Source organism: Solea senegalensis, linkage group LG4 (assembly GCF_019176455.1).
Source record: "Solea senegalensis isolate Sse05_10M linkage group LG4, IFAPA_SoseM_1, whole genome shotgun sequence".
NCBI classification, from domain to species: domain Eukaryota; kingdom Metazoa; phylum Chordata; class Actinopteri; order Pleuronectiformes; family Soleidae; genus Solea; species Solea senegalensis.
The window spans coordinates 19117113-19128799 of NC_058024.1; the positions used below are offsets into that span (position 1 = coordinate 19117113).

The 11687-nt window shown below is 38.5% G+C and overlaps 1 protein-coding gene across 4 annotated transcripts in view; it reads left to right on the top strand.

The window, feature by feature from the left end:
• LOC122768175 (centromere protein P) overlaps positions 1–11687 on the top strand; it is a 67901-nt gene that overhangs the window by 21861 nt on the left and 34353 nt on the right. The window contains exon 7 of one of the 4 annotated variants that reach the window (XM_044023974.1): positions 4804–5154. The exons of the other annotated variants lie outside the window; for them this stretch is intronic. Coding sequence (XP_043879909.1) covers positions 4804–5094 — 291 coding nt within the window. The 3' untranslated portion in view covers positions 5095–5154. Of the gene's footprint in view, positions 1–4803; positions 5155–11687 lie in introns of those variants that run through there. 4 annotated transcript variants of the gene reach the window in all.

An 11687-nucleotide genomic window follows, 5' to 3' on the forward strand; every position in this document is an offset into this window, starting at 1 on the left:
AAAGAAAAGCTCAGTGGATATCCTTCATATTTAATGGGAATATCCCTGCTACATTTCCCAAATACATTACCTCCATGTATGCGGCAACCACTTCACGGAGGATTGTTACGCAAACTTCGGGCAATATAAAGCAGGACACAGCACCAAACTTCACCTAAAGGAAGGAGCAGTGCCATCAATATGTATATTACAATATTTACAAACTGTAAAACTGTCTTTGTGTGCTTGTTCTGTCATTTAGCATTAGCGGTAGTCGGCTACAGGCTAAGCTGCACACATTTGCTCGTGTTTCATTTGCATGTATGTGTGTTTATCATCTCGGTAACCACATGTTTTCCAAGTTATAGGCATCCTGCAGCAGTCTTTGCAATGGAGGTGGTTCACTTGTCATAGTGTCTTCTGACTCTGGGTCAGACTCCAGATCAAATGCGTAAGGGATTACGGCGAGGGGTCGTGACGACGGCATTACTCAATGTTTTAATAATTGCTACCGGTGCCTCCGCCTTTCCAGAGGGGGAGCTGCGAGCTGACATGCCAATTACATCACTTCCAGGTAACTGGTCTATGACAAGACAGGGGGAACGCTCTCGTTGGGGGAACGCTCTCGTTGGCTGACCAATCACAAGACAGTCCGTGTTCTGTGGGTGTGGTTTTGTTCTGAAACAGCGAGGCTGACGAGACTGTCAGTGATGAGACATTTACATCGGCTCGTTTGCAGCGACTAAGAGGTTTTTGACCATAAAAATGACTTCACGTTTTTAAGTACACCTCCATATCTCACATGTAAGTGAGATTTGACCATGCTGTGGCCTTTTTAAGTTTAGAGCTAAGTTTAGAAATGTGGTTAGGTTAAGGTCAGAGCAAAGTATTAACTGGTTTTGGTCAAGGAGAGGGATAATGCTTTGTTTATGTTGTCTAAATGAATGGAAGTCGATGCAAAGTCCCTAAAAGGATAGCAGCTTGTACCCTAAAATAAAAAATTCCAATAGGTGTTCCAATAGGTGTTGATGATCGACAGTCTTGGGCATCGTTTTATACATGTTAAAGGGCAATGTTAGGAGAATCAGGTCTGGATATTGGCCACAGTCATATAAACCAGCTACTTCTTAGATTTACAGGTTTGGCAGGCCAGTCAAATAAAATGTGGTGTGAAATCTAGTATAGTAGTGGACTTGACTGGCTGATGAATAAATTGAAAATGCCTCCAAAGGTCAACCAGTTCTCAGCAGTCTTAGTGAACTACAACAAGACAATGATTCCTGTGTTGTGAACATGTCCCACATGTTGTGAAAAAATTTTGGACAAGTTATATCTCAGATGTTGATCTCTTTTAATCAAGCCTTCGCTATGGTTTAATATGTATCAGACCTCTACGGCCCTGGGTTTCAGAAGAGTTATGAAATTAACTGTACAGACTGTGCCAAATGAATAAATAATATGAAAATAAACACATAGAAACCTGTCAGAAATGAATTAAAAAGAGGATTGCTGGAACTGGGAAAAAGAGAAGCATGGGAGAAGTTTCCAGAACCGAAAGGCCAGGAGATTCTTGGTAATAAAAATGAGGAGAATCTGTTGTACTCTATGTATTTAACAGCTGCTGAGGGCCAGCTGTTCTCAGGTTGATATCAACCTTGGTTGTCAAATCAAGGGATGTTGGGCTTCCCTAGAGCAGCTCCTAAGAATTTGCTCTGTTTTTTTGTGTTGTCCCTAGACATGGTAAAGTGAAATGTCAAGAGACGGTATTTCTCTATAAACAAACAGAGTGAATGAGCAAAGACTGGGGTTTACCAGTAAAACACTTAAATAGAAAACATGTGACTATTCCAGTCTTCAAGAGGAGAGGAAAAAGAAAGGGGCCCAGATATAAACATCCAAGGAACATGAGCCCAGACTGTTACAGGTGTGTTAGCAATTATGCACACCTTTAAACTTTACAACTCTGGGAAAAGGGCCAGCAACTGGAGAATGTTTTTACTGTCACTAATTTTTCTATACCAGAATTTAGCTGTCAGGGTGGTTTCACGAGTATTCCACTACACAATAAAAGAATGTCAATAGAGAAAGCCACCCACGACAATACACTAAACACAAACCGCTGTCATGTTGACTTGCTTCATGTGTCCCTGTGAACATGAGCGAGCCTTTTTAAAGCTTTGAAAGCCCAAGTGATTTCTTTGTTGAGACAGAGAATGCATAAATGATCACAACAACCCAACATTTTGATGTTGAAAAAAACTTGTTGAGCTAATCGCAACACGGAAAAACCTAGACACCATCAGGGATGAAATGTATGAATTAAATATGATGTGACTTGGATATGTTTCGTTTTTCAGCTGGCTTGCTTCACATGTATCATGGAGCATTATCTGCTTATATTCATGCTGATCTTGATATTTTGTGATTATCAGCAAACCATAGTGGACAACACCAATTAAATTATGTGATTTATAATATCAGTTATCTAATAATTACACTGTGACCTAAAGCTGTCGGCTGTGTAGGCAGCAAAATGTCCATCTGCCTTTCCACTCTGGTGATGATGATGGTAGTACAAGTTATCCAAATCCTATATCTTGTCCATACACAAAACATTAAAGGAAATCAGATTCTGCTATTATAGAGTAGGTTTTGTTATATAAATGCAGTTTTTAAGTTACCTGCTAAAATGTGTCCCAGATTTTTAAGGGTGCCCTTTTAAAACACCATTCTTCTCGAGATAAATAACATCAACACAACTTCTTTCTGGCATATTTCGTCTGACAACGTTTGTGTGATGGTGAGCTTGGTTTTAGGGTAACAGGTGTAAAGGGGCCATACGTAATGGCAGACTGAAACCAGCCTAGACAAAACAACATACGTCAGTGAAGTTATTCCACTCACAGATGCGCATTGGAGTGGTGGATGTCGACACTGTGGACCACCTGGTTAGGCTTTGACCAACATGATTCTGGCTAACGTCTGACATGATGTATTAGCCCACCACTGAGGCTTGTGTTTTAGTCGTGACATTACACCCGTCAGGTCTGGGCTGCAGCCAACAAGTGCAGGCCTGACAGTGAAGGTTTTTATTTTAGCTCAGAGACTTGTTATGGAATGGAGTGTTGCATGTTTTTCAAATTAAATGGCTGACACAAAAATACTACCTTCAGTTAACTTATAAGGCTCCATTATAAACTAAATGGAGAGGAATCACAGCTGCAGATATTGTTCACACAGCTTTGTACCTCTGTGGAGGGATTATATTTTTTGGGAAAATTTACTGGTTGGTTCAGTTTCTCATAAACAGTGTTTCCAGTAAAAATAAACAGCTGTGTTCGACAAACAAGCTCTGATTAACCCATTGTAAACTACCTGCACAGCAAGGGAAGAGCCAGATGTGTATTCTCAGGAGTTGCTGGTGGGCAGTGGAGTCAAGCCTGGGTCAGCGCAGCAGATGGCTCAGTTGGTTAAGGGCAGCCCATGACCAAGAGGAAAGGAATTGGACTTGTAACCAGAAAAGGCTGGGGTACCCCTGAACAGGGCACATAATCACCTGTTGCTCCCCAGGCATAGATAAGTGCTGCTCATCATTCATGCACCTGGTTTGTGTGTGTTCAGTACTGGTTGGCACAACTCTGGGAGAGCTGGTACCCCATTAAACACTAATTTTATTGAATAAGCAAAAATTTGGCAAGGGAATAATGATGCAGTGGATCAATAACAACTCTTCGCCGTGCTGAGCACAAAAAGACGATACAGGAAAAACAAAAAAGTCATCCCCCTAGCTGTTTCAACTGTATCCTCTAATATGAGCAATAAGTTGTCGATTTCCCCTAATGACAAGCCCCTTCACTGGCAGCTCTACTCAATCATTGTTGCCATGATCACACTATAGAAATACTACAAATTGTATTAAAGGGGGTCATCATGTGATTAAGGTTATGTACCAAAGTCAATTGTTTGATTTTGATCATGTTTGTGCATTACAATGGCTGCTTTGTTAAGGATGGATAATTAACATGCAATTCAAGAGCGGCTTGTGTCAAACTGATGGAAGGAGTTTGCCACTCTAAATGCTACTAATTTGCAGCAACAGTGCTGAAAATTATGTCATATTTACAATCTGTTTTAACATCCTTACGGTGGAATTCTAATCAGCCAATATGATTAATTCCCTCAGATGCCCAACAAATGAACTTTCTCCAACAAATGTGTTTTTACAATGTTAATAAAATTAGTTTCAGGTTTATGTTATTGTCTACTGTTTTATTTTCTCCTTCTGGAAGTAGACGGTTTTCCTGTTAACTGTAGGTGTGAGTCGTTTTCCTTATGCTGAGATTTCAGCAGTTCACATACTGGCATTCAGCCTCAGAATTCAGTCCCAGAGGATCAGAGAACGAACTGATGGTTAAAACAGAACAAATGGAGCCCACAAACGGAGACCACCAGTTCTGTTGTAGATCAAATGGCTCTCTGTTTTTAATTTCTGCAACATTTTTTTATTATTAAATTGTTATTCCTCCAGAGCTCTGAGTTAAAAGAGAGGCTTGCATTGTTTTGATGGCATGAATTATGTCTTCCATGTGATATATTGTATTTAATACATTAAAGTTCATGGTAATTGTTTCCAAAGAAAAGGGAGCATACCTGCAAGAGCACTCTTAAGTGTAATTTATATTTTCAAAGGAAATTAACTGCCAATGATTAAATGACCAGTTCTCCACTACTTATGTCTACAATGGCTGAGAAGAGAAGAGTGAATTACACCATTGAATGTCCATAAAGTTTGCATTTACATTTTCTTTTTTTTTTTCTATATAGGACAGACTGCTTGGCGAGCAAAAGGAGCTTCTATGCATGCGCTGCATTCCTAAACCTTTCAAGACTACATTTGTGAACACATTTGTTAGAATTAGTGAAACTGGATACTGTAAAAAGACTTTCATAATTCTCCAAGCCTGGAAATTCTTTTCCCAGCTTGGAGGTTTATTCACCTATCCACTGGTAAAAACAAAATGTCTTGGGGATGGGTGGTTAGTTTTGTTAATACTGAAATCCATATACCATCTTCAAATAACATTCAGAAGATTGCCCTTTTTCTTTGTGGTGTAAATGAGTACAGGATACCTTGACAGTCATAATAAACTCTATTAAAGTTTAAATTTCTATCTATTAAAAGTCATGGATGGATTGTAGAATAAACATTTGTTCAACTCTTAAATGCTGAACAGTGGTATGATGGTAGTGGTTAATGTTGACTTTAGATGGGTAAGAAGGCTCTCACAACTCTCTTTCACGTAGTAGGATCATTAAGATTGTCCTCTGGGAGTGGTGTAGTCATATGAGCACAAAACTATAGAGATAATCAAACTTTTTGCACTGAAAGCTGCAAATAAGTAACAAAAAGGCAGCTTCCCGTATTCATTAAACTTGGCATCATTATGGATTGTTTACCAAGTCAAGAAGTCCACATCACTAATATATGAAATTTCCCAATACACTATCTACCTCCCAATATGTAGGTTTGGCAACTCCAATGATCTGAAATAATAGATATTCATACTCTCTGATGTAAAGCAAATGATTTTGTTTATATTGAGTGTTATTGTCATGATGGTGCCTCCTGGTACTAGACAGGAAGAGACCAGTTCTGATTAAACTGTCAGTAGAGACGTGAAGATTTGGACTGAACCAGAATGAGACATACGGAGAGTATTATTGGCTGACTGTGTTCCAGTTTACGGTGGTCCTGGATAGATGCTCTCTGTTCTCTGATGACTACTGAATTTGTTGTCCCAGCATTTTCCTTCTCCTTACAAGTAAAGGATGGTTTAGGTTTGGCTCAAAAGTGATTCACACTGAGTTTTGATAAATTTAGATGCTTGATATTAGTCTTTCACAGTCTAGCTCTTGATTATCCTAGTGACCTTCTTGTGTATTTAAGGCTTTTAGACAGCAATTCATTTGTTCTCAGGCTGAGCTATTACCATCTTTATCATAAATAAAATAAAAAGACTTACAGCCATTAAGGCATTATGTGTTGGTTGGATCTTGCTGAGAGATGAGACAGATGGTGCACGGATCAACGTGCGATCAACCATGTTTTCAGGTACTATAGTAATTGTTGGATGTGAAGCTGCTGAAAATTAAATAAATCTTTGTTGATGGAATTAAGGTCTGGGGTGGACTGATGTGCAGTACAATGTTGGACTGTAAAAATTATATACTGTCCTTTGAGCAGATGAATCATACTTTTCCAGTGGTACAGTAGCTTACCCGGTCTTCTCCTTACTACAGTTACAGTTCATCTATGTCATTGTTTGTGGTTAAAGTCAATGTTATTTTCATGCATTTGTGGAGGCAGGGGGATTCTGGGAAGTTTCCATGTTAATGTAATTATGTGTCTTTAATAAGAAATTGTGGTTATGAATGTTTCCCCCAGTGCTAATTGTGATGAGGAGAACATGACTCTCTCCTCAGCTGTAGACTCCATCTGGATAAAATCTATTTTTGTTGGACTGCTCTTCAAAAACTCTGGCTTTAAGATTGCTGCTGGCTAGAATAACTGTCTGTGATTCTATCTACGGCTGTAGGTCCGTCCTTGTCTTTCTGTCTGTCTCATTTCTGCTCTCCTTAATTGGAGATATATAAAAAAACATTGTATGCAAATATCTTTAACATCTTTATGTATTCACTGAAATGCAGTTGGAAACATCATAGGAAACTAATTTAAACTCTATTCTGCTAATAACAATATTACCTGTTTATTCTTTCAACAACTGCTCATTCAATCAACTTCCAACTTGGCTGGTGTTTTTCTGAGGACTGTACAATGTGCAGCGTAGACTGTATTTTTGAATGAGTTGTTCTTGGGAACCAAACCCTAATTTTAAACTGTACTTATAAGGTAACTGATGATATCACAACAGGAATAACACAAGTATCAGTCACAATTATATTGGATTATGTTAGGTAAAAGGTGCATATTTGAGAACATATGCAGCTACAGATGAACTGTAATATTACTTTATTGTCATTACATGAAACAGACAATGCAATTCATGTACACTACCTGTGCCCAAAATTGAACTTACATTCACACTCATACAGCTTGCACATAAACAATTACAATCAATATATATTGGTAGGCAAATGAAATCTGCCAACTTTAGTTCAAGTCACTTAAAGAGAGCGAGAGAGAGCAAAGGTGTGTTCAAAGGATTTCACCTGAAAAACCTTTCAATTTGTCTTTGATTGTTTGTGTTTGTTTTTGGTTGAGTTTCACATTCAGTTTTTGGCTTCTTTCCTGTTTGCACAAGCATCTAATCTCACACATGCATGTTTTAGCAGTGCCTGATAATAGGGCATACTTTATTGTTTTTACAAACTGATTTTATTATTTGAAAATAAGGCCCATCCTGAATAATTATTGCTGGCACCACTTGGTTGCTTATAACAGAAATATATAATGTTCTGCATTCCTGATAGAAGTTATTAAATCACTCTACTTGTCCAGGTTATCACTATTACATATCATTTATGACCATATTGATTAAATAAGTACTATACAGTGTTTACTGAAGTTTGTCATTCACATAGCTTTTAACATCACTGCACACACTCAAAGTTCTGATCTACAGTTATTTGCAACAAGTGGCTGTAGTTTCTGTCCATGAAACATTTCCACAAAAAGCATATCATATAATTATAGTTAATTGATTGCAAATGTTTGTAAGACTGCATTAATTCAGCTGGCTTTATGTTCAAAAGTCAACTTTCTAATTAACGTGTGAAGCAAATGAGTTTTAATTGGTGAACAACTTTATTACTTTTACCTTAGATGTTTATTTGACTGTTTTGATTATCTCTATCTACTCTTTTTTTCTTTCTCACCCAGTTTCTTTCTTTCTTTCTTTCTTTCTTTCTTTCTCTTGTACATACATACACACACTGTGTCTCACTGTGTCTCACACACATTAGTTATAGGCCAGGTTTTTCCACCCCATAGCCAGACAGAAATTGGCGTGGTGTCCTTGTTGCTCATTTTTCATGTCAGTCTTTTCTCTGGAGAAAGCATCACTGCTGGAATTCTCTCACAGGAACAAACAGGCCTTTCAGTCTTCACCTCTAAACATTTTAATTTCACTGGCCTCATTTAGCCTTGGCTCTGCTCTAGATGAGTTGGTTGTATATGTTTCTGTTTGTGTGCGTGCGTGCGTGCGTGCATGCGTGTGTATGTGTGTGTGTGTGTGTTGGGACACTGAATATGTGTTGAATGAGAGCTCACAGACTGTCTAATTTTCTCCAACATTTGAGAGTTTCCTTGCTGTGATGTAGGCATCTCAATGCGTTGGCTTCTTCTCAGACAGGGTCCACAGACGTCTGGGGAGACTGTGTGAAACTTATACCAGTAAGGTTCTTTTATGATTTAAAATGGGCGTTCAATTACATGTTTACAGGAGCAACAGTGAACACAGAAAAAAACAAGTTTTGATTTTACCTTGATCACTAATCCAACAGCAGAAACATGAAACATATTTACAAACATAAGTATGTATAAGTTACAATAAAGGAATAAACAACAGAGGACAGTGTCTGACAACAGAAGAAATAAGTAATGCTAAATGGTGCTCTTGTGTGGCCCCATGTATGCACAAGTTGAAGTGCAAACAATGCAATTTAAAGGACAATGAAAATAGTAAAAGTTCCATGGTCATTGCCTGAAGGTGCTGCCTTAGTTTACAGATTGTTGGTTAGTCTCTGGAATGAAGGACTTAAGGTAGTGGTCATGGTTGTATTGGTCAATAGTACTTTTGGATTTTTTGATCACACGCTCCTCCAAGAGAGAACACAAGCTTTTTTGCTGGACTCAGATTATGTTAGAGGTTGTGCATATATATTTTCTTCCTGCACAAATTGTACATTTTCCTGATGTGCTTTTGCAAGGTACCTGTTATCATTGATTGCAGGTATGTCTGTGAACTGTACACAAATAAATAATTAGTAGGATTTCTCCCAACTTTTGTTCTGGTACTAAATGTTTACTAAAACTAGTAGAAAGTAGAAGCTAAACTGTGAAGTGAAGAATTAACTGGCATGGTGGCAGGTGAGTTGCTAACTCAGATTGCAGATGATAGTGGACGTTTTTATTGTAGTTCAAGTATCAGCTTCACATTTGTTCCTTTAATCTATTTGACCATTTGAAGTATTTTAATTGGTGGATATAAGTAGTAGAGGAAGTATGAAAAGGAAACTTTGACACTGTTCTTAATGGAAAGTCAGTGAGAGTTACAAGGTGGTGTGATATTTCAGTAGCTTTGAATTCATCACTGAGTTGTAAGTAAGTGACTGATGAGGTTTTGGGATCAGAGTTGTGGCTGAGAGCAGTAGTCCTGTCTTGCTTAATGGCTCTACCATTGGCCACTTTATCCTCAGTTTATAGTCTAGAAACCTGAGCCCCCTCTCTGCCTTCTCTTGCTCTGACCAGCTTCTTCCATGCTCACAGCATAATCAAGATCATTCACTGCATCCTCTGAAGACAAACATGTCATAAGATAATGTTTAAAATGACAAACTGTAAAATCCCAATGTTTCTTCCAACATTTTTTTGATGGAAAATGTTTCTGACTCTCTGGACACCAAATACCTAATCATGATCAAATTCAATTTCAGCAGGATTGAGTCTTGTTTTTCAACCACTTCAAGCAGCTGAGATTGAAAACAAAACCTCTTCTACTGTCAGTTAAATGTTGGGTCATTATGTTTGACTGGATTTTGAAATTTGGAACCAGCCTTCCTGTCTGATACTAATCCAGACTTAAATCATCTAAGTTTGAACCGTAGTTGTATTTATATTTATAGTCTTCTATCTAGTAAAATTGGGCTGCACCATTTGAAAAAAACCTAATATCGCTGTATTTTTATAACCATGTTTTGTATAGATAAATATAACAAATATGGATTGCATGTTTTTTATATCTTTTCTATTGCTGTAATAGATTCAATTTCCACGTAATCATATGTTGCTTTTCATTTTTTTTCTATTTCTTGCCTATTTTCCGGTTGTTGATGACAACTTGTGGGAGAGCAGGGCCTGCTTTGGTTGTTTGAGAACGGTAGTTTCCTTGCCATACATGCAGAGTCTGCATGTCATGACATAGATAATGTTTTATCAGACGTCTCTTGAAGATTAGTCATGGATAATATGAACCATGCCAGTTTTCCTTTTGGTTAAAGTAGCAAAAAAGGTGTTGTATGAGATACTGTATGTCTGAGTCAATTTGCCATACTTGACTGTGCAGGTCCTGTGATATGAGTATAACATACATCCCCATGGTGATGTTAAAACAACAATAACATATTATGCAGCCAGCACATTAATAATATAATGAAAGCTATTCAATTATGGAGGTGAAGTAGTCAACGAAGGCTATGACATAAGCATGGTCTATTTAGCATGCTCTGATCTTTGGCTAATGCAGGACGAAGTCCTTGATGAGAAGATGTTAGGAAAGTGAAGGACGTAGAAGAGGATAGGGAAAAGTGATCTGTATTTGGTATTCTTGAGTTGAAAGTGCAGAGGTACAGCCGATTTATCTCCTCAGGCAGTTTAATGTCCTTAAGAGTGGACGTGTTCCTGAGAAGAAAATAAATCCACACATCATGGATTTACAAGTGTCCCAGCAGCTTCTGACTTCATAAAGAACATACGGAAGCCTGATGAGTGGGTGAAGAAAGAGGATAGGAGGTAAATGTAAAGAGTAGATGACTTTTTAATGGATACCACACTTCCAGATATGATTGATATCTTGGCTTTTCTAAGTATGTGGGCCTCGACGATTCAGTGCTGATGCTAAAGTGATTCTTAAACTGGTCAATTTTGTCATGTGTCAGTAGAAAAAGTAACTGATCAAAAGACAGTCCTCTTAGATGTAGAGAAGTGGGATGAAAGCAAGATGGGAGGCAGGATGATATGGGTACGATAGAAGATAGTACATAGTACATGTAGATTAAAAGCAAGGTATGTGCAGTGCTGAAGCTAGGACCATTTTCTGTATGTGTGGGTTGTGTGTGTGTGTGGCTGTGAGACGTGGCAGAACAAGGCCTGGCCAACCAGTAGATCTGTTCCATATGTTTCCTAGAGAGAGAGCGCGAGCAAGAGAGCGCTCCCCTCCACCCCTCTCACAGCGCAATGAGTCTTCATTTCTATAAAAGACAAACCAGTTAAGCAGCAAAACATCCACAGCACTAACTTAATGCTGATCTGTGCACCATTCCCATTTTTGTCGACTGTAGATATTGATTTCAGGTAAAGGCATATATGATGAAGGCTGATGGCAGCTGTTGAGTGTCTCAGTGTCTGCTGGGAATAGACTGCTGTCAAACAGGGGCCTTCAACTGAGACAGAGAGGGCAAAGAAAACACACTCGGCCAGTCACGTTTTCACATTGGTTTCATCACATTCATCGTGTGCGTGTGCGTGTGCGTGCGCGTGTGCGTGCGTGCGTGTGTGTGTGTGTGTGTGTTGTGTTATTTCTGTCAGCAGGGCTAGAATGGGTCTAGTGTTGGGAGACAACATATCTTGAAGCATAAACAACCAGTCCAATCAGCACATTTGTTGGACAGTAGTTAAATTCTATGCCTTTATGTCCATTACAAACAGTGTATTCCTTTGACATTACATTAAAGAAAGCAGTGACTCCTTG